This window comes from Sus scrofa, chromosome 1, assembly GCF_000003025.6.
Source record: "Sus scrofa isolate TJ Tabasco breed Duroc chromosome 1, Sscrofa11.1, whole genome shotgun sequence".
In the NCBI taxonomy this organism is placed as follows: Eukaryota; Metazoa; Chordata; class Mammalia; order Artiodactyla; family Suidae; genus Sus; species Sus scrofa.
Genome location: NC_010443.5, coordinates 117,952,236 through 117,976,817, shown reverse-complemented (window position 1 = coordinate 117,976,817; position 24,582 = coordinate 117,952,236). Strand labels below are relative to the sequence as shown.

Here is a 24,582-nt window from a genome sequence, read left to right as displayed (position 1 = left end):
AGGTTGATATCAGAGAATGTTCTGCCTATGTTCTCTTCCCAGGGGTTTGATGTTATCTTCTCTTATATTTAAGTCTTTCAGCCATTTTGACTTTATTTTTGTGCATGGTGTGAGGGTGTGTTCTAGTTTCATTGATTTGTATGCAGCTGTCCAGGTTTCCTAGCACCACTTACTGAAAAGACTGTCTTTTTCCCATTTTATGTTCTTGCCTCCTTTGTCAAAGATTAATTGACCGTAGGTATCTGGGTTTATTTCTTATTTCTCTATTCTGTTCCTTTGGTCTGTCTTTCTGTTTTGGTACCAGTACCACACTGTCTTGATGACTGTGGCTTTGTAACATTACCTGAAGTCTGGGAGAGTTATGCCTCCTGCTTGGTTTTTGTTTGTCAGAATTGCTTTGGCAATTCTGGGCCTTTTGTCATTCCATATAAATTGTTGGATTGTTTGTTCTAGTCCTGTGAAAAATGTCATGGGTAATTTGATAGGTATTGCACTGAATCTGTAGATTGCTTTGGGTGGTATGGCCATTTTTATAATATTAATTCTTCCAACCCATTTCTTTATATCTTCTTTAATTTCCTCGATTAATGTTTTATAGTTCTCAGCATATAAGTCCCTTACCTCCTTGGTCAGGTGTATTCCCAGGTATTTGATTTTTTGGGGTACAACTGTAAAGGGTATTGTATTTCTATATTCTAGTATTTTATTGTTAGTATACAGAAATGCAACTGATTTCTGAATGTTAACCTTAGATTCTGCTACTTTGCTGAATTTGCTGATCAGTTCAAGTGGTTTTTGGGTTGAGTCCTTAGGGTTTTCTGTATATGGTATCATGTCATCTGCATACAGTGACAGTTTTACCTCTTCTCTTCCAATTTGGATCTTATGATTATTTCTTAAATATTGGTTTTCCTTAGATTTGTGTCTTAGGCTTTCTTACATTCTCAAATTTCATACTCTCTAGGTGAGTTATCTACTCCCATGGTTCCAGGTACCACCCATATGGTGTTGAAAGGGCAGACCTATTCACCAGACTCTAGAGTTCCATGTACAACTAGCAATTAGATGCAATCTCACATTTTCTCTTGCTGCCCAAATGTAGGGTACCCACTATTTCAAATATATTCCTCTGAGACATCAGCATGGTCCAGGAACATGTTAGAAATAACAACTTCTTGAACCTCAGCCCAGACCTACTGAACCTATAGCCCTGGGAATTGGGCCCAGGTATCTGTGTTCAAACAAGCTCTGAAAGTGGTCCTGATGCAGGGTCAGGTTTAAGGAACATTGTTATAGAAGACTCTAAGGCTGGGTGCCTGCCTGCCTATCTCTAATTTCATCTCTTGCTAGTGGTTGGAAGTGTTATTAATAAGTATTTGTTAATATACCAATACAGCTGTATCAAGATTATTTTCATTAGTATTTACCTGCTAAATCTTGTTCCATTTTTAAATGTTATATATTTTTATGCTGTTCTTATTTTTTTAAATTGTCTGACAATCTCTATAATTTAGCTGACGGGCTTAGTCCTTTTACTGAAAATTGAGATAACTAGTTTATTCAGATTTATTTCTACTGTCTTAAGTGCTTTCTACTTATCTCATTTATTTTTGTCCCCTCTGGATTAAACAACATTTTTTCTTCTCTAAATTGGAAGTTATATATTCTATTTATTTTATTTCTTTTTTTCTGTTCTTTTAGCAACTACCCTGGAAATGTCAACATATATATCTAGCTTAAAGTCTAAAGTTAATCAGCATCTTTACCCACCTGGAATCTTAACATTACACTTATTATATCCAGTTATTGATTAGGATTGTGTGTGCATGGGGGAGAGGAGGATAGGAGGTATATAAAAACATTATTGTAGGAGTTCCTGTTGTGGCTCAGTGCGTTAAGGACCCAGTGTCGTCTCTGTGAGGATGCAGGTTTGATCCCTAGCCTCCCTTCTTGGGTCAAGGATCTGGCATTGCTGCAAGCTGTGGCGTAGGTCACAGATGCGGCTAGGATCTGGTGCCACTGTGCCTGTGGCATAGGCCAACAGCTGTAGCTCCAATTCAACCCCTGGACCAGGAACTACAGGAACTTCCATATGCCCCAAGTGCAGCTGTAAAAAGAAAAACAAAAAATTTAGATAAAAATGAAAACATTATTGTAATACAATCTATACTTATTTAAATTTTCTGAAAATGTGCTGGGTTGTATTAAATATTCCGTCTTCCACCATATCTTCCTTCTGAAATCATTGTTCTTACTGAAAAATATAATTTAGAATTTCATTACTTATAGAGAGGATGTTTTGTCAGTGAACACTAGGAACTTTGCTTAAATGTCACTATTTTGCCCTCATTTTTTAAAGATGTTTTTTGCTAGAGATGCAATTCTAAGTTGACAGATATTTTCTCTCAAATTTTGAAAATATTTCACTACTATGTTTAATCAACATTCCTTTATAAGTAATCTGCTTTTTCTTAATGACTCCTTTCAGGATCTTCTCTTTTTCTTTAGCATTCCATCATTTCAACATCAGGTTCCAAATGTTCCTTTCCTTTCATTTATCATTTGTTCACGGGGATCCCTGAATAAATCTTAGGATTTATGCCTAGGTATAAGTAATACTTCAGAGAAAAAAAAAAAATGAAAAACTGAGTCAGGAAGCAAGTCACGATCCACAGGAATCTGATCATCTTGAAAGGAGAAATGCTAAATCCATGGTCACTTCCTGGGACTCTTCCAAGGTTAAAAAAAAAAATTGTTATTTTTGGTAAAACAATCCAAGCCTAATAATTTTAATAAATTCCAGCAGACTGATTTAATCTTTTCTAAGTAAAGTGTAGGTACTGCCCAAGAAGAATCTCACAGATGTAGCTAAGTGTCAGACCCCAGAAAGAGTTCTAGAAAATTCAAATTATCTTGGAAAAGGAAGACCTACCAGACTCGCTGGCTCTTTAACAATCATATTTACAGGACTTATGCAGCTGAATTCATCTATCATCAAGAATATGTCCATTAACCCTGGTTTCTTGGTATGGAGCTAGACCACTATGGACAAAAACCTCAAGGTGGAACTGAGTTATACTTTTCAGAACTATTTCTCCCTTAGCTATTAATTTTCTCAACTCTGCAAGTAGCCTCAGAAAAATTCACCATCCCCCAAATCCTCTAGATTAGAAATAAATATCTCAGCCTGTCGAGCAGGCTTTGTGGCAGCCCTAGTGTATGAAAGCTAGGCAATTCTTTGTTTTAGCCTCATCCAAAGTTCAGTCTTCTAAGAATAGCACTTATGGTTTTGCTATAAGCTGTGAAAATAGATGTCTCTTTGATGTCTCTTCCCCTAGCCATTCTATTAAACTATTCAGTTTCTACAAGTTGGACACTTGATTTTTCATTATTCTTCTGGATCTCAGAATTCAAAGCCAGATAATTTCTCCTTGGGTTAAAATCAAAAAAGGAGGGGACTCTCTTGTTTCAACCAGCAACCCAATCCCTCATTCACAAACACATGCTGAATGGATTCCGCATTCCTAAGTACACTTTGGTAAATATCCCATAGCAGAGTAGTTTATAGTAGCTCTTCCATCAGTGGGGCTTTTTCCTACAGCTAAGTCTACTTCATTGGAACAAACCTCCTTCCATGAAACTACACCCAAATCATCATGTGCCTTCCCCTTCTCACTCCCACATTCCACTCACAATTGAGCCTTCTCCTCTGTTTAAAAATGATAGCAGACAAGTGTACAACATGAAGATTGTAACTACTGAATTGTTTTACAAAACTATGAAGCCTTTGCATGGGTTTGATTAATAGCTCAGAGTTACTACATGAAAAAAGACAAGTGCCCAGACTTTTCCATTTTCAATTCTATAATAGGTGGCACTTGCCAGCATCTTTGACACCGTGCTGCTTCCACAAGGCCTGATACACATGGTGGGATGTTTAAAGACTGGGAGTCAGAGTCCTGATTACTTTCCTTGGGACTGTCACACAAATTATTCAACCATTCAAAATCTAGCTTTTCTTATATGTAAAAGGAACATGTTAATCACTAATTGATTCCTTCAGACTTAGAATTTTGTACACCATCAAAGTTTTTTAAAAGGGAGAAAGAATGGAGATGGAACAAAGTTCCACACATTTTACGTACCCATTTTCAGCAGCACTAACAATGAATGGCTGTTTAGAGAAGTCTCTTGCTCTTGCCAAACATGTTACCGAAGCTGAATGACCAAAAAGAAGTTCTTTTGCTGAAATCTGAAAAAGATGAGGGCAAGCTTTTAAACAGCTGTAAACTTTTTAGTTGAAGAATATAAACATGACATTATATAAACATTCATAATTCTGATTAGGAAATGCTATTACATTATGTTTTTGCTATACACAATTTTCAGGAAAACTGATATATACATATCAAAATCCCCAGAATAAAAAACTTCTAAATAGAGGAACTATGTTATACACATTTTTTGTTTGTTTTTAGTTTTGTATCCATTATGAAACCTAGATGATTGCAAGATCTGTTTTTATAACGTCTAGGTTTTGAATACAAATAAATCAGTGTTGATATTTACTATGCATAAAATGTGTCTCAAATGATTGTAGCATATTAATGTGCAAATTTCAGAATTCAGAAATGAGTTTACAAAATAATGCAAAGAAAATACTGCCCTTTCTATAAACATTATAATACCTTATTTGAATTCCTGACTCAGAAATAGTAAAAAATTAAATAAATAAAAATAACTTTTCTACATTAAAAGTAAAAATTTAACTAGGCTATTATTTAAAATGCCATTTTTTATCCTACAAGTGAATTTTTAAAATGATACCAAAGACTAATTCTTCCATTATCTCATGTGTGAAGGAAGTCTATTCCTCATAACCCAACCATATCAATAAGAACAAGTTATTTCATAGCATAATAGTGCTCTGCCTTTATCTTATTTCTATCCTAATCAGAAATATTTTTCTAAAAGATCTATCATCAGACTATAAGCCTATATTTCTAGTGCTACAAAGAGGGTTTTGTAGTTGGCTATAATCATAACCCAAGTTCTCTACTTTCTTCCTGGGAAATACAAAAGGTTACATCTCAGAAAACAACATACGACCTTTCCTCATCATCACAATTGACAGTGCATACCTCTATTAATTTAACCCCTTTCCTATACATTACAGGCCAAATTATTCAATAAATCAAGGCAAATCAAGGACATTCTTCCTCCAGAGAAAATCTACTATGGACAAAACATCAGAATGAGACACTAGTGCCTTTCATGAAGTCCTCATTCTGCTACTAAATCTCCACATGTAGCTGAATAAGCTGTGACAATTCACTATAAACTCCTAATTCTTTTTCACAGTTAATCACACATTCTGTTGTGAAGAATAATACAAAGTTCTACAATCACACTTAGTCACTGCTATGATGAAATCCTTTACTTCTCTTCAAGTACTCCAGCTCTATGAAGCATTGGTTCCCCTCACTCCCACCCCAGGCACTTCTAATTGCACAAAGAGAAAAGGGAAAAGAACATACAACCTAATGAGAATATACTATATTCCAACACTGGTGCAACTATGAACAGGGTTTAATCCTCACTTCACAGTTAAGGAAATTGGGCTCAAAGAATAGAGGTCATTTGCCCCATTCCAAAGAGCTGGTAAGTATCAGAGCTAGAATCTGACCAAGATCTCTATTCTTTTTTTCTACTCAACATTGCTATTCTTCATTTTGCCATTGTTGTGTTTCCTTCTGAGTATTATACAGAAAGAAAAATAGAACATACCAAAACTAAGAGACTCTATCTGAGAGGATGTTCAGAGCTCACCTTTTTCTATATTCAAAGGTATGACAAATGCAAGCAAGCAATACCAGAAACCCCAAGTGAGGAGGTTTCTCTCATGGGACTTGAAGAAGACCTCACAAAGTTCTGGGTAACTAGAGATTTTGGGAGCCAGACCCTGAGCATGGAAGTAGAATGCATAGCCAAGACATGAACTGAGCAGATGGGGACAGGGAGACACTTATTCTCCAGCTCCCCTGCACCCTGCCAGGCCACCTTCCGTGGACAGGGGAAGGCTCAGATGTGTACTCAATCCCCTACTGAATGCTTAGATACTCTAAGATCTAAGGACCCTAAATCACCTTTCTCTCCCTATTCCTATTCTCTAGTCCTCTCTATTCCTTATACAAAAACATGATACCATCATTCCATCAGTCCTACCCATCACCTAAACCCCAAATCTGGAAAGTATCTTTGATTGCTTTTGCTCCTTAACCCTACATCCAGTTGGTTACTCAGTTCTCTCCATTCTGTCTTCTTAACATCATTCCAGGTTTCATCTCCTCTTCATTACTGTTGCCACTGACTTGGTTCATAGTCAAAACCCTCCTTTACTACATTGCTGTAGAGGCCTCCTGCCCCTAGTACCTGTCCCTTATCTCATCTCCCTCTCTCTTCAGTATGCCCTTAATACCAAATGATATTCTAAATCACAAATATAATAAAATAGTATTATGTCATCTCCTTGCATGAGACATTCTCAAAATCCCTTAATATTTCCACTGCTTTTAATTAGCATGTGGTGTTAGCTCTTGCTAATAAAAAAAAAAAATCTAAACCCCTCAGCATGTCAGATTCCACACTGAGTCTGCTCTATCCTTTTCAGATGAGTCTGCTTGTCACCTCTAATTTACCCTTTATGTTCCAGATCTGCTGGAACTACTCACACCAGTTCCGTGAAGGCAAAATAGTCCTGCCTTCTACAAACACATTTATCATTCTGTCTGTAATCTCCTCCCACCTGCTTTTCCTGTTCATTTCTGGTGCATCTTTTAGAACTCAGCTCAGGCATCACCCTCAGAAAGTCCTTTCCTTTCAAAAGCACACTTCACCAGCCATTAAAAGGAAAGAAATAATGGCATTTGCAGCCACATGGATGGACCTAGAAATTATCATGCTAAGTGAAGTTAGTCAGACAGTGAGATACCAACGTCATATGCTATCACTTACATCTGGAATCTAAAAACGGACACAATGAACTTCTTTGCATAACAGCTAATGACTCACAGACTTTGAAAAACTTATGGTTTCCAAAGGAGACAGGTTGAGGTGGGGATATGGGCTGGGGTTTGGGGATGGAAATGCTATAGAATTGGGTTGTGATGATCGTCGTACAACTATAAATGTAATAAAATTCACAGAATTAAAAAAGCACACTTCACAATGATTAGGATGGCTATTAGAAAAACAACAGCAACAGAAAATAACATGTGTTGGTAAAGATGTTGAAAAATCAGAATGCTTGCACCTGCTTTAGAAAACAGTTTGACAATTCCTCAAAAATGTCAAAATAGAACTACCATATAATCCAGCAGTTCTACTTTTAGGTACAGCCCAAAGAAGTGAAAGCAGAGATACAAACATATATTTGTACACCCAGGTTCACGGCAGCATCATTCACAGTACTCAAAAGGTGGAAGCAACCCAACTGTACATCGAGGAATCAATAAACAAAATGTGGTTTATACAAACAATGAAATGTTGTTGGCTTTAAAATGAAAGGACATTCTGATACATCCCACAGAATATAGGAGGACACTGTGTTAAGTGAAATAAGCCAGTTGTAAAAGGATAAATGCTGTATCATTCTACCTATATAAGATACATAGAGTAGTCAGATTCATAGAGACAAGAATTCCCACTGTGGCTCAACAGGATGATGGTGTCTCTGTAGCAACAGGGACATAGGTTTGATCACTGGCCTGGTACAGTGGATTAAAGATCTGGCATTGCCTCAGCTGTGGCCTAGGGGACAATTCTGGCTTGGATTTGATCCCTGGCCGGGAAACTCCATATGCTACAGGGCGACCAAAAAAGAGAAAATAAATTCATAGAGACAGTGTGTACCTTCTGCTTTACAACTTCCTAATTATGCATCTTTTTCCTAACTAGACTTTTGAAGGAGAAACTTGAAGGACGAATCTGTGCCTAGAACAAAGAGCATCTGTTTGTTTAATGACTGCCTAAGTGAGTGTCCTTAGGTTTGTTTTTGTACTTGGTGGTGAGTGACTGTTTAAGACCACAGAATGTGATGTATTCTCTTACCTAAGCTCTTTTGGAGAGGTGAAGAGGCTTTCCAAATTTAGTACAAAGAGGAAATAAATAGCTCCTGGTTCACTTTATACCTCACTTCCCTCCAGTGTCCTTCTCCTCTTCTTGGTATCTTTCTCTGATATGCCATTGACCCCAAGCTGCCCTACAGCCACTAGGTCAACCACATGGTCATAACCTTGCTTATAATCTTCAATGTCCTCAAGGCCTAGCTTTTTCCCCCAACCAGATTATTCCTTTATACATTCATTTTTAAAATAAAAATAAAATTAAACTATTAAGCCTTAAAATATCAGTAATGGTCTACTCACTTGACTGTCTTATAGACAGCAAGAGGATATGCTGAGAACTCAAAAATGCCCAGATTTTTGAAAAGCCTAGATAGAACCTTCCCTGCTGATAGGTGACCCATTGTTATGTAGGGGCAAGATTCAAGGGAAAAATAAGAAAGATGTTCATTCTTTCTGGCCCTATGATTACTCATAGAAAATCCCAAGGAAAACTCTCCTGTGAAAAATCTCACATACCTAGTAATCAATATCTTATTTGTCTTATTCACTTTTTCACAACATTCTCACAGTGAATTTCCAAAACATAAAGCTAATTCAATCTTCTACTTAAGTCTCTTCAGTGATTCTCTTTGTTTCTTCCACCCCTGTCAATCTGATTCCCATTCCTATCCCATACTTCTAATGGTGGATCACTCAATATCAATGGCTATTAGTATTTTGGATCAAATAAATTTTTTATTGTTGTCTGAGGGCTTCCAAGTGCAGATGTTTACAGCATCCCTGGCCTCTGCCCACTGGATGCCAGTAGTATCTCCCTCCCTATTGCTCTAACCCCAAGCAAAATACTTGCTCCTAAGAAAGCCCAAAATAGCTATTCCCACTGAAGATGAAGTACAGACTGACCCCAGCAAAGAGCACCCTGAATTATAGCATAACTGCATTAGCAATCATTAGCCTATGTCCTTCCTCACTGCACTGCAACCTGTCAGGCAGCCAGCACCTGGTGCTGTCATCCATGTCTGAACTCAGGTATCTAGCATACTGCCTAACTTATAATATGCACCCAGTAAATGCAGGGTTGAATAAATACCAGGGACATATGCAAAAATACACAGATGCTAGGATTCCAAATTTCTTAAGCTTACAGCAACCTACATATCACAAGGCAACTACTCCAGCCAGGAAACACTAAACTTTGACATTAAAAGGAGTAGCAAGACACTTTAAGCCATCTAGGATTCTGAGTTTAAACTGTAAGAGAAAATAAATGCGAGGGCCAATTTCAAAGCTTAGGCGTTGCAATAATACCCAGTCCTTCTTTCAGGAGTGTTAATAAACATCGAACTGAGCTGGTCTGTTTGCAGTTCTTGGCAGTCCTATAGTGTAACTGCTCAGTGATGGGAGATGTTAATTAATTACACTATAAAATAGAATTACAATTAATTGTTAATTTAGGTTTTAAAGTGGCAAACTTTAAAGGCTAAAAATAGTCTTTGATCTTTAAAAGGCTTCTTAATGAGGGCAGTATACTTTAAGTACATCATTAGTTTAAGTGTTCAGATTGCGTCTAGAGGCTACTAGAGCTAAGCAAATATCTATTCCAATATGTTAAATGTTTATGAGTTGGGACAGGGACAATTAACTGCTAATCAATGGCCCAAATCCTAGGTGAGGTCAGGTTCTGAAATAGGAGGACAATAGTAAATTGGATTTAGAGCTTTTTGATGTGACCTGTAAAAATCACAGGCAAGCAGAGACTAAAAGAATAGCAAGAAGGCCAAACTGACAGAAACACCCAGATAATTAAGATATTACTAGTTTACTTAATAGCGGTTTTCAAGGATGCCCTTTGTTTAGATCAATGAGTCATAATTTTTAGAATTATACTTAAATGTCTGTAGTTCAGTTACTTAAACATATAATTCAGGATATAAAATAGTAAAACTCAGCATAGCTTAAAGGATGATAACACTTAGCTGGTAGCTAAGATTAGCAATATTTGTAATATGATTTTCAAATATGATTTTGATCCACCACATTATACTTCATTTTTCTGACTAATAAGTAAAACCATCTTATTACTTTGGTCAGCATCTTTTTAACAATCATGTAAAACTACCACTGTCATTACAGGTAGAAGCAAGCTGTGTTTATTTTATGAGTGCTATCTGCTTCAATATTCATAGTGTTCACTAACCTTTAGTTCAGCTGAGAGATTCCAGAGACAGAGCTGACCCTCTTGACTTCCTGTCACAATCATTTGCTGGTCATCGGTGATCATGATGGCAGTGATGCTATGCGGAGGGGCCTTCTTTCCCCAGAGTGCCACTGCCTGCAGGAAGGACCTCATGGTGAAAGAATCCTGGGCACATAGAGATGAGAAATATATGCAGTTATTATTCATAAATTTGGGGAAATTGATCATGTCATGTACATTTATGATGACACAAATTTGAACGTGTTCTCCTGGAGCTACAGAGAAGGGTGGTTCCCCATTAATTAGAGAAGAAGGTAGTCAGATGATAATACTACTATGCCCAGTGTTAGTTTGTCAAAGAATGTTTTTTATCCCAATTCTTGATGATGGATGCTAACAAAGAGAAGGACAAGGATCGTCTACCCACCCCACACCCAGCTCTGATTGTGGGTGACCTTACCCATTCCATATCCAGCAAGGCCTCTCAAGAAGAACAGAATTATCAACACACTAATCTCAAGACAATGCTGCAGATTCTCTCTTCCCAGAAATAACACCTCATCTAAATAACACATATCTGAGCTTTGCTATTAAAAAGTAAATATTTACTTGTTTCCAAGTCTCAGAAGCTTCATGTATGGCTTTCATGATTTCTGTAATATTCAAGTTCCACCTATGTAACTTTTAATAATAATCTTTATTTGACTCATTTCTGTATTTGGTATCTTCCTAAATGATAATTTTCATGAAATAACTATCTTCCTGTGTTAGTTACAGGGTTAAAATGAACATATAATTATAAAAAAAAAAAATGCTTTCCAAACTCAACTTTCCAAACCTATAAGACACAGCAAAAGCAGTTCTAAGAAGGAAGTTTGTAGCAATACAAGCTCACCTCAAAAAATAAGAAAAATCTCAAACAACTTAATCTTACACCTCAAATAACTAGAAAAAGAACAAAAAATCCAAACTTAGTAAAGAAAAGAAACCATAAAGATCAGAGCAGAAATAGATGAAACAGAGACTAAAAAAACAATAAACAAGATCAGTGAGGCTCAGACCTGGTTCTTTGAAAAGATAAACAAAATTGATAAACCTCTAGTCAGACTCATCAAGAAAAAAAGAGGGCCCAAATAAAATCAGAAATGAAAAAGAAGATGTTATAACTGACACTGCAGAAACACAAAGAATCATGAGACTATCAAAAACAATTATATGCTAATAAAATGGACAACCTAGAAGAAATGGATAAATTCCTAGAAATGTATAATCTTCCAATAATGAATCTGGAAGAAAGAGAATATATGAACAGACTAATTGCTAGTAAATTAATATTAAAATCAATAATAAAATATTTCTCAACAAACAGAAGTCCAGGATCAGATGGCTTCACAGGTGAAGAAGGGAGGAAGGGAGGAAGGAAGGAAGGAAGGAAGGAAGGCAGGCAGGCAGGCAGGCAGGCAGGAAGTCCCACAAAATTGTTATTAGAGCCACAAAATCTGGCAGTCCTAGGGCTTTTACTGAAAAAGCAAGTCAACCCAAATATCCAACACATCTGAGGGTTCCATGGTATTCCAGCCCAGAAAAATTACTGTTCATTATGGGTGAACAAAAGATTATAAGACACCAAATATGCTGTTTAAGAAGGCAGAAAAGCAGAATATAGTAGTTTTATCAATTTCTAAGACAAAGCGTTATATAGATAAGGCTGCATTTATCAGGAAAATTAACTTGGGAGACTATCTCGTTCTCATGAATACCACATAAATATGATACAAGTGAAGATAAAAAAGATGGTAGTAGTGAGAAGGATCCACAGGGATGTGTTTTAACATTTTACTATGAAAAATCACTACTCCTAACTTTGTAATAATCTTTTCCCCAAGGCTTCTGGTATTCCAACAAAACTCACCATTCAAAAGCCATTTGCATACTACCATCTTTTTCAAAAGCCATTTGCATTGACCTCCATTGTTGGCTTGACTAATATGTGCTTCTCAGAACTAAGTAGTAGTAGAAAAGGGGTGCTCCTGGTCACACTGCCCCGGAGGGAACTGGGCATTTCTGTCTAAAAGCAATGTGCACTTGGCTCTTGTCCATTTGTCCATGGACTCACCTGTCACACTTTTAACTTAACCTAGGAAACTGTAGTCAAGGAAAGTTGTCTAAATTGCTAAGTAGAAAGGTGGCAGAAACGAATCTGGGGAATATCTGTCAGGGAATTAAAATATTTGTAATGATTAGCTAACACTGTACAAAGAAAAATAATCCCTGAAGTGAGTTATTTATATTCCTATTACTCCAGAAAATGATCTGTAACTTGAATCACTACAATATTGTCTACCCAATAATGGGCCACTTTATATTATTCTGGTTTTTTAATCTCCCTGAAAATAACCTGCTCTGCATTGACATCTCCCTAATGAAGTGATACAGTTTCTCCAAGAATGAAGACTACACTTTGCGAAGCGTCCTGCGGGCCCATAATAATAGGTTCTTGATAAATGTTTTTTTAACTAAGGTGATCTTGATGCTTCTTCCTTCTACATACTTTGTGAAAGATAGGAACCATTTCTTAATCATTATTATATTCCCTGTGCCTGAATCACAGGGCCTTGATTATAGAAGAACAATATCAGTTGAGTAACTTCTTTTCCTTATTATTTATAAGCTCTATATTCCAAAAGGGAGGGAATTGATTAAGAGTATGAAATTCAAATTGGGATAGAATTAAATGTGAGTCACTTATTCCTTCTGAGCTACAGTTTTCTCATCTATAACCTGAGAATAATAACAATACCCAGCTCAGAGTATTGTTGAGAGTAAAAGGAGAACATGTTTACAATGTAGAGCACAGAGTGGCATAAAGTAAGTTACTATTATTTTTATTTTAGCTGCTGTACTTTGGGACACTAGCAATGGTTACCCATATATCAAACTTTTCTACTATTATACTTTATACAAATCTTATTCAAATTATATTCCTTTCTAATTCACTATATTTAAATCCTTCAAGGCAGGGACTTCTGTCTGATTTGTCCATTGCTGTATTCTCAGGGACCAGAAAAGGGCTTAGGATAGGCAAGCACTCAATAACTATTTCCAGAATAAAATAAATAAATAAATAAATGGAAGTATACATTACAGTCTAAAGACTCACATCTAGTATAGCAAGTATGTGTGCAAATATTTACAAACTTAAGCACCTAAAAAAAAAAAAAAACTTGAAGTTTAGAAAATCAAACAAGTCAAGCATTTCATAGACTATTCATAGCCTTAATAGTCATAAGATCCCTAACACATCCAAATTAGAAAATTAAAAAGCACAAAGGCCAAAGTCACAAAAACTCAGATCTCAACCAAAGTTCATCCTGAACAGTCCAGATTGCTAATTGTAGTTCAAACAGACCTGGTATTCAGAGACCTAGATCTAGGACTGCTTTGCCACTTATTTATTACTTTTATTTCCAGATTATAAAGATAATACTCTGAAAAATAAGGGTACTACCACCTGCACTGCCTACATCTCAGTATTCTTATAAGGAATAAATTCAATGATGCAAATAAAAGCATACAAGAATAAATAAACATACTATTCTATCATTATACTTTGTACATATTACATTATAAACTCCAGTAATCTAGAATTTCAGGCAAGAAGTCACTTTGGGGACCATTAATCTGATCCCTCTCACCTATAAGAAAATTGACAATGGGGTGTAGATAACTCTTAGGATCAGTTATATTCTGAGATTCTGAGAGACTAAGCAAGTTGTAAAGTGAGAATAAGTAACTGATTAAAAGGTCGCACATCTCAGAAGACACTTTTTTTTTTTTTTTTTTTTTTTTTGTCTTTTTAAGGCAGCACCCACGGCATATGGAGGTTCCCAGGCTAGGGGTCTAATGGCAGCTGCAGCTGCCGACCTACGCCAGAGCCACAGCAACATGGGATCCAAGCTGCGTCTGCGACCCACCCCACAGCTCAAGGCAACGCTGGATCCTTAATCCACTGAACAAGGCCAGGGATCCAACCCGCAACCTCATCATTCCTAGTTGGATTCATTTACCACTGAGCCATGATGGGAACTCCAGAAGTCACTTTTTTTTTTTTTTTTTTTGCAGCAAAATTTTAAAAGTAGCTTCAGAAACTTAGTGGCTTACTACCAACAGGAAAGGGAATAAATACATGTTTTCTAAGACCCTGTACAATTCCTCAGAAATCTCTATTCAAAAATAAACCTCAAAGAGTTCTTGCTGTGGTACAACAGGATCTGTAGCATCTCTGTAGCACTGGGATGCAGGTTCGATCCCTAGCTGGCAGAGTAGGGTTAAGGATCCAGCATTGCGACAGCTGCAGTATAGGTTGCAACTGTAGCTCAGATCTGATCCCTGGTCCATGCCACAAGGCAGTCAAAAAAGAAAACAAACAAACAAACAAACAAACCTCAAAGGAAAAGACAGTCTATTATAGAAACTCTACATTAGAGGATAAGTCTGTGATGTAGAGAAGAAAGTCTGCCCTAGAGAGAAGTATACTGTCCCATTTCAAATAATTATATCTCTAGACAAGTTGTAAAATCTTGGGAAGGGATTACAAACCTTTACCACAGCCCTCAATTTATAATTATTGTTTCCCAAATTTGAATGCCTGAATGATATTTTTGGAATGTCTAAATCAAGACTATTGATAGATGTTTACAGGCCTTTAAATGATTTTTAAATCTGGTCTAATTAAAAACATTTTAAAATAAACACATCCATTGGAGGGAAAAAACATTTACATTGGACATTAAAAAAGAATCATTCCCAGAGTTCCTGTCTCCGCTCAGGGGTAATAAACATGAGTAGTACCCATGAGGATGTGGGTTCGATCCCTGGCCTCACTCAGTGGTTTAAGGGTCCAGTGTTGCCATGAGCTGTGTGTAGGTCACAGATGCTGGCATTACTGTGGCTGTGTACTGTAGCTGTGGCTACAGCTCTGATTAGACTCCTAGCCTATGGAACTATGGAACTTCCATATGTGGTGGGTGTGGCCCTAAAAAGACAAAAAAAAAAAAAAATTCCCACAGACAGGGTAAAGTTACAGACTATATTATAAAGGTCAAATAAATTTTTCTCATTTGGATCTAGTGACAATACCAAGTACAGCCTCTTAGATTTTGATATTGTATTTTATTATATAATCAGTATAAATATCAAAATATTATATAATTATTAAAACCCATAATAAATATATAATTTTATAATTTTTAAACCCATTCACAATTATATAAACCTATATACATACACAGAATCTTTACTCTTAATTGCCTTTCAGATAATTTCTACCCAAATTTTTGAAGGCAGCCTTCCAAAATATGACAGTTTTTGGACATATTAATTTACATGGGTATTCTACCTGAAGGCTGTGAGCTAAGGCCTTCAAGAAGCTCACAGCCTTCAGGTAGAATACCCATGTAAATTAATTACTCAGTTATGTAGTTTTGAATAATTGGTGGGAAATATGTGTGTGTGCATAAATTGGTTATATACATAGGTTATAAATATATATATTGGTTTCTACCTATAGAATATATATATACACACACACACACATATATATATATAAAAACGAAGTGGCTTTACTACTAGGTAACATCATAGTGCAATGCTCTGGACATATATAACTGCTATGCAGATAAGAGTAAGCTGTGACCTATCAACTTTCCCATTCTTTTAATTTTAGTCCTTTTCTTCAATAATAGTCTCTCAAAATTCCTTTCATAAACATATTATTTTGTTATTTTTGAATAGTATAATATAAAACAATTTTAAGGAAAACTTTTTTAGATCTAGTAATTACTAAAGTATGTATTATAAAGTTGGTTTTGACACAATTATATATAAAGACAAATTCAATTTATACCTAAGAAAGGAAAAACTATTAAATTTAAATGTTATTTTAATATTGTATATTTAAATATAGATTGAAATTTTGGTACATATTAAATAAGAACAAAATTGCGTTTGTTACATAATGCCTGGATTTCCTACCTTTTATGGCTAATAAAGTCAAATGTCTGTTTTTATAATTTCCACATTTTGTTTTTCTCAATAAGAGAGAAGATTTTATGCTATTATTTGCAAATGGTTTTTAGTCATTCAAGATACATGACATTTGAGAAGGCTTTCCTTTCTAGAAAAAGCCATATTCAATGAAATAATTATGATTTTCCCCTTTTTAACACTGATTATGTTTTAAACTATTAATGACCATTTGGTGGTCCATATTAGATTCTTAGAATCTTTATCAGATAAATGACCTTACAGAATGAAGGATGAACTTCTTGTAGTGAATATACAGAATACTTACTGTTGTCATTTTCATTGACACAATTTCAATAGTAGAGTTTTGTGTTTCCTTTATGTATCTAATTGTTGACTATAAGATGCATTAAATAATTCAGAACTTCTCAGCCATACACCCTGGCACACATCTGGAATGTGACTAGCTGATACGAAGGGTGAGAGAAATTGAAACCCTTAACCCAGTGTATGTACAAATACGATCATTTCCTGTGTTTTGATGTGAAAAAGGATGGAAACACTGAATTAAGTAAAAATTGTTTAGGAACATAAATAATTTAAAGCTATAGAAGATCCAAGCCATTATAAGATTTGGAAAAACATATTCACAACTAAGAAATAAATCTCCTGGTAATACAGTCATGCTGGTAGCCACTGTTACACAAACTCTAACCACAAGCACCTTGGAGTTCCCAAACTGTTGTATTTTATTTATTTATTTTTATTTTTTGTCTTTTTACCTTTTCTAGGACCGCACCCGCGACGTGTGGAGGGAGGTTCCCAGGCTAGGGGTCGAATCGGAGCTGTAGCACCCGGCCTACGCCACAGCCACAGCAACGTGGGACCCGAGCCGCGTCTGTGAACCTACACCATAGCTCACAGCAACGCCAGATCCTTAACCCACTGAGCAAGGCCAGGGATCAAACCAACCTCATGGTTCCTATTCAGATTCGTTAGACACTGTGCCACAATGGGAACTCCTCAAACTGTTGCATTTTAAATGGAAATTTTTAAAATAGAAATAGCAAAGGGGTACCTGTTCTAGCAACTGGAACTTCCTGATCACCTACTAAAGTCAGAGAGGCTCTTAAATCACCAGGTACAGCTGGTAAAGGATGGATATGTCTTTTCATTGTTTGAACCCAAGTCCCTAGCACACTGTCTGTCACACTAGGGGACATTTACTAAATATTTAAGTGACTATGTCTAGTCTTGAAAATGGAGCAAGAAGAGTTCACTAGAAGAATTAAAAGAAACTTTAAGGATGAGATATTAAAGTCCTATGTTGCTGATGAGGAATTGGAGGAAAGATGCTGTGACTTTCCTAGAGACACAGAGTCTTTTTGTTGTGGTAGAACTTATGTTTTGGGGAAAGTAACTACCCTAATTCCCCTTTTCATATTCCACTCAAATGGATGAAAATATAAAGTTTCTGATTCTAGTCTGATCATTAGTTTGTGGATACCACTATCTCCATTAATTGTGAAGAAAAGAGGCAGGAAAATAGAGCAGGAGTCATAAAAATCTTAGTCTTTTTCCTCCATTAATAGCTAACAAATGTTATTTGATTCTCAGTTTGCTCCTTAAAGATCCAGTGATGCCACAGCTGTGGCGGAGGTCACAGCTGTGGCTCAGATTCAGTCCTTGGCCTGGGAGCTTCCATATACTGCGGGTGCAGGGAAAAAAAAAGGGGGGTGGGGGGAAGACTTGAAGATCACTATCATCCCCACCTTCCTTGTACAGGTTAGAGAATAAAGGCTTGGGACATTGGTTACTTGGCCAAAGTAACCCAGGTCGAGAGTGGCTGAGTGAGAGCTAGAACCTAGTCTCTTAACACTCCACCAGACACTCTCCTCCAACAACCATGACAAAGACAACCCAGACTTTCCCACCCAAGAGTCTTAGTGACCTCCTACGCAAAATTCTTTATGTTGGTAGTTCTTTAAAAATTAAAAATAAATACATAACAAAAAACAAAAAGTCAAGTAAACCACCAATAAAATCTCTTATGCATTCAGGCTGCAAAGTGGCCTCCACTGGCTTTCGAAGCTGGGCTGGCACTTCCTAGTCCTTCTCCATAATTACAATACTTGGCAAGCTTGAGAAAAGACAACACACCATTACAGCCCCCATCCTCCTTCTCTCTTTCGTTGTCTTCTCTGTAATAATTTGTTTTTATCTCTCTAACTTGTCTGATAAATATGATGCAAATGTGGTTTTGTGGCTGGTGTCCACTGGACACTAGAATTGTTCACCTTGTCATAAACAACTTTCTTCAGGGACACGCCCTGACACTGAGTCTGCCTCACCAGCCTCAAAGACAAAGACAAACTCCAAATCCCTTAACTGAGGACAATAAAAAATTACAAAGGATAAAGTCCTCAGTTACTATCCATGAACTCTGACAATAAACTTCTGACAAAAGTAAACATCTTTGAGAAAAGTAAAAACAGTATAGCAGTTAATAATATAAACTTTGGGATAAAACAGGTCTGGGTTTGAATCTCACATCAATCTCTCACAGTTGTGTGGTCCCAGAATCCCATCTCTTAAGTGCAAAGAAATCCCACTTACTTTCTTCAAAACTCATATATAGGTACTTACGTACTGTGAGGGACAAAAAAGAATTACCTTATGATTCTCTCCTTCAAAGAAGATAACTTGGTCCTCTTGAGCCCAGAGGAGAGTTCTGTTTCTAAGTTTTTGTTTTTTGTTTTTTTCCTTTTTTTAGGGCCACACACAAGGCATATGGAAGTTCCCATGCTAGGGGTTCTAATCGGAGCTATAGCTGCTGGCCTATGCCACAGCCACAGCAATGTGGGATCTGAGCCACAGCTCACGGCATCACCAGATCCTTAACCCACTGAGTGAGGCCAGGGATCGAACCAGCATCCTCATGGATAGTTGGGTTCGTAACAGCTGACTCATGACAGGAACTCCCTCTATTACCAAGTTTTAGGTTTAGTTTTAAAAAGCTTGTGGTGTTAAAATCCATCAAATCCTACTTTTATTTTTTTGTCTTTTGTCTTTTTAGGGCTGCACCTGTGGCATATGGAGGTTCCCAGGCTAGGGATCGAATCGGAGAGCTACAGCTGCTGGCCTACATCACAGCCACAGCAATTCGGATCCGAGCCGTGTCTGCCATCTACACCAGAGATCATGGCAACGCCAGATCCTTAACCCTGTGAGCAAGGCCAGGGATCAAACCTTCGTCCTCAAGGATGCTAGTCAGATTCTTTTACATTGAGCCGTGATGGGAACTCCCAAATTGTATATTTTAAATGAGTGTAGCTTATTGTATGTAAATTATTCCTTAATAAAGTTGAAAAAGCAAAATAAATTGGGGATAAGAATAAAGTAGTTTGGTTGCTGTCATACCACTAGCTAGTCAGTGGTAATAAACTGGAAGAGGACAAAGGAGACTTTTATGAAGTGACAGGAAAGCACCTGGTCATCAGGAGAGGCCAGCCTAAGAACTACTTTAACACAGGGAAATGCCGCAAGCGGCTTCAGGAATCCATGGGACCTAAGGGTTTTAGCACAGCTGGTCTCAGCTAAAGTCCTGACCCCCAAAACCTGTCTGTTTGCAGATGCTCCCAAAGCAAAAGGTCTTATTTCATCAACAGATTGTAATCAGATCATTCCTTAGAAAAAGAAAAAAAAAATTTCTACAAAGTCAAAGGCTGCCCAAGGCATATTTGAATAACACATAAAAATCCACCTGGTTTACCTGGTAGAGCATGACAATTTCATAATTAACCCCTAACCAACATCAAAGCCAAGCTCCTCGAAAACGCTTATTATTGAATGATTAACTGCTACTTAAGAAACTGGAAAGTAATGTGTTTTATTAAGGAGGGCATAAACTTGGTAGGTAAAATCAATAGTAAAATAATCCAGAGATTAAGGGAGGAATCGAACAGATATGCAAAATAATCTCTGAAATCCACACACTTATAATCTGGAACATGTGTAAAATAAAACAGCCAAGAAATCAAATCCCTGTCACTCCATGGATGAGGTTTCGATCACACCTTGCGACTTTGTCAGACTTGTGAGTCAAAGACTACAGAGCACTACTTTCAAACATCACCTTCTTGCTTATTAAACTGTAGAGCAACAGAGTTAAAATAGCCAGATTAATGCCAAGTATGTTACATTTACAGTCAAGTGTCAAGAGATGAGCATTGGCTGGAAAAAGAAATAGGAGAAAGACAATTCATTTCTTTCTGGGTGGCTCCTTCATTTTATTTATATTCAGTCAGTGAACAACTTCATGAAACAGAAACCCTTTTGTCTAAAACCTTAGTTTTAGGCTTTAAGAAGTGGATTTTATTTTTCTTTTTAATTTATATTACATTTAACTCTGAATATTTTCAGTCAAAATCATTGGTTTCTTTTCCCTAGCCTAGAGTTACCTACCATGAACAAAAAATATCACTGGTCTAATCCATTCTTAAATAAATTCAACAAATATTTAATAAGAATCAAATGTATCCAAGGTGGTGAGATGGGCTGTAGAGAAAACAAAGAACAGAAAAACACAATCCCTGGCCTCAAAGTATGTATAACCAGGTCATTTTATGATTAGTTTTAACTAAGTATTCCTGTTATTAGACAAAACAATTGTTTTGAAATGTATGAGCACTGTAAACCTATTTCCAATCTTGTTTCAGATTTTTCTTTGCCATATCCAAGTACAGTCTGTAAAACTATTTCCTTATTTATTTAGCTCATTTATTTTTAAGTATTAAATTAAATTATATAACTATCTCATTTAGAATTATCTTAAGAATTAATAACCACATAAGTCATGGGACCTATATACTGATTAATTTTTTTCAAAATGCACATTGAAATGAGTAGTCTGTTAACATAAATGTTTGATGTCTACTGGGAAACATGTCTCTAATCCAATCCCACAGTCAAATCTTTTCCACTACCCATTCATAAACCTCACTCCAATCCAGGCATCTCCTTACACCCCAGCACTCTTGGCTGATGATCCTTCCTTTCAACTAACCAAGAAAATCAAGGCCCTTAGACAAAAGCTTCCTCTCATCACTTCAACATTCCATATACTTACCTTATTTTTAGCTTATTTTTCTGAGATATTCATACTAATCACCTATGATAATATTTTGATCATTATCCCAAATTTCATCTTCTATCACCTCAGTTACTCCTTTTATTCATCCTTATTTTTGTGTATTTCAACTGGTCTCCCTTTTCTTTGACTCCTTTGCCTTTACTTATATACATTTAGTTGCAAAATATTTACTATCTATTATGTGCTAGAGATTACACAAGATTCTAGGAATGTAGACAAGAATCTTCAAACCTCAAAGAGCTCTCTGGTATCTCAGGAGACAGGCATGTCCTGAGTCACTAGCAGTGAGATGAGTGCCTTAAAAGCTAAATGCAAGAATGTTTGGGGAGGAAACACAAGTGAGCATTAAATCAAAGGTAGAGGAGTTCCCGTCGTGGCGCAGTGGTTAACGAATCTGACTAGGAACCATGAGGTTCGATCCCTGCCCTTGCTCAGTGGGTTAACGATCCGGCGTTGCCGTGAGCTGTGGTGTAGGTTGCAGACGCGGCTCGGATCCCACGTTGCTGTGGCTCTGGCATAGGCTGGCGGCTACAGCTACGATTAGACCCCTAGCCTGGGAAAACTCCATATGCCGTGGGAGCGGCCCAAGAAACAGCAAAAAGACAAAAAATAAATAAATAAATAAAATAAATCAAAGGTAGAAAGGATTTGCTCATTGGGGTTAACATCTAAACTCAAATCCCAAATATTAGACACATCGATATTAAACACATGCTGGTTTTGTGACCCAGGAAGTTCTCTCATTACTTTAAACTTTGCTTTCCTGGAGTTCCCGTCCTGGCACAGTGGAAACGAATCTGACTAGGCGGGTTTGATCCCTGGCCTCGCTCAGTGAATTAAGGATCGGGTGTTGCCCTGAGCTGTGGTGTAGGTCACAGACATGGCTCGGATCCTGCGTTGCTGTGGCGGTGGCATAGGCCATCAACAACATCTCTTATTAGACCCCTAGCCTGGGAACGTCCATGTGCCATGAGTGTGGCCCTAAAAAGACAAAAGACAGGAAAAAAAAAAAGAGAAAAACTTTACTTTCCTCATCCATAAAATGGGAATAATACCTAATTTACCTGCAATAAGCCTAAGGAGACAGCATGCACCCAGTGGTGAGGCCCTAGAGCTCGGTCACCTTGGATTCCAAGGACAACTCCACTACTGTGTGTTCTCTGGTGGGTTACTTTACAACTCTGTATTGGATTCCTCATCAATAAAAAGTAAATAAATAATAACAAATTTAAGAGGGTAGATATGAGAGTGAAGTGGGATAATCCATGGAAATCATTATAGAGTAAGCATTCAATAAATGTCAGCTACCCTTATCAGAAGGCTTTTTTAATCTCAAAAGAGTGTGATACATACAATCCTTGCCATTTATAATCCTTAATTTTATTATTCATAATTTATAGTAGATCCAATCCAGTAAGTAGATCCTAATAAAACTGAGAAATTCGAAGAAAGATGCACATAGGGAAAGAGCCATAAGAAAATGAAGACAGAGATGGGGTGATACTTCTACAGTCCAAGGAATGCCAAAGACTGTCCACAAACCTCCAGAGGCCAGGGGAGAGGTATGGAACAGATTCTTCCTCACAGCCCACAAAAGGAACCATCTGCTGACACCTCAATTTCAGACTACTAACCTCTGGAACTGTTAGACAATATTTAGCCACTCCATCATTTAAGCCACTCAGTTTGTGGTACTCTGTTAAGGCAGCCCTAGTAAACTAACACACCAACTGACAGATTTTGTTTCTTTCTAGCCAAAACATAAATCTTAATAATGTATATATCAATTCTGTTGACATATCCTTAAATTTTAGTTTAAATCACACAACTGGTCATATACCAAGTTCTGTTCTTTACTCCTTTTGTGTAAAAATCTTCTTTCTGCCCACATATATATGCTCCCTGAGAAAAGAATACATTCATTTATTAATCCAACAAGTATTTATGAAAAGCCCTACTAAATGAAAGGTGAAAAAACACAGGTTCCTGATCTCCAGAAATTCACAATCTAAGAATCAAGTCATAGGTACATAATAACTGATGGGAAATAGCGTGGGATAAATATTGCTGAGATATAAGAGCAAAGCATGCTAAGCTCCTATGGCTATCGATGGAGCATCTCATATTCCTAGCTTCTCTCTCAGAAACTGTGTGTTTTCTCGTGGGCTAGTTCTCTCCTTCCCTAGCCCTGACATCTATTTCTCTTCTGTTATCTTCAGTACTCACTGACACTAGAAGTCAGTCCACTGCCATTATGACACTCCTTTCCTCACAGTATAAATAGATGGAAGGCACCCCACAGGCAAGAATATGAACCTGTGTGGATAAGTCCTATTTGGAGAAGGCTCCTTAAAACCCACTAGTTTAGTGTTTTCTGACTTTGCCCACAAAACAGATGCCTTGGTCAGGTCAGAGAAGCCTTTAGGACTACTCTCTTACACTCCAGGATCCTAGCAGGAGTGTGACCAAAACAGACTTATGTCAAGAAGGCTTACAAATTGCAGAATTCCATGGGGCTTTAGAGAGAGTGGTAGAGGAGGGATGGGACTTGAGGGTCATAATCCAAAGGAACTTTAGCCTTCCTGTAGTATTCAATTATTTAAAAACATTTTCTGGGACTTTCAGCCCATTTCAGCATTAATTCAAGACACAGGACAGGAGCCATTTGCAACCATTCTTCTCATCTTTGTGGATTTTCTGTCGAGAGCAAAGACATATCCTAACTCTTTTTTATATTCCCCTACTTCACCTCTTCTGAGCATTGTCCCTTGTCCTGGCTCCTCATACTTTCCCTTATTCCAGACCATATCCCCACCTTCTGCTTTAATTATCTTTTCTTCTTTTTTCCTAGTCTTAAGACAAAGTATTTTAAATTCGTGTTCACTAAATGTCATTCTAGACTTTGTGTTGTACCAGGGGCTTTCCCATGTGTTTTCTTATTTGACCCACACACCCACCATTAGTGTTATTAGGAAAGAAGCTTGATAAATCTATATCTCTGGGCAAAGATTATATCCCTAGATCTACCTGACTTTAAGAATCATCCTACTTCTCAAACGACCTGAGAGTGAGAGTACAAAATG

The 24,582-nt window shown here is 37.0% G+C and overlaps 1 protein-coding gene across 6 annotated transcripts in view; it reads right to left on the bottom strand.

Moving 5' to 3' along the window:
• WDR72 (WD repeat domain 72) overlaps positions 1–24,582 on the bottom strand; it is a 215,806-nt gene that overhangs the window by 185,010 nt on the left and 6,214 nt on the right. For all 6 annotated transcript variants that reach the window (XM_021095093.1, XM_013992975.2, XM_021095122.1 and 3 more), the window contains exons 2-3: positions 10,324–10,488; positions 4,146–4,252 (exon numbers count right to left, since the gene is read on the bottom strand). In XM_021095093.1, coding sequence (XP_020950752.1) covers positions 4,146–4,252; positions 10,324–10,476 — 260 coding nt within the window. In that variant the 5' untranslated portion in view covers positions 10,477–10,488. The remainder of the gene's footprint in view (positions 1–4,145; positions 4,253–10,323; positions 10,489–24,582) is intronic.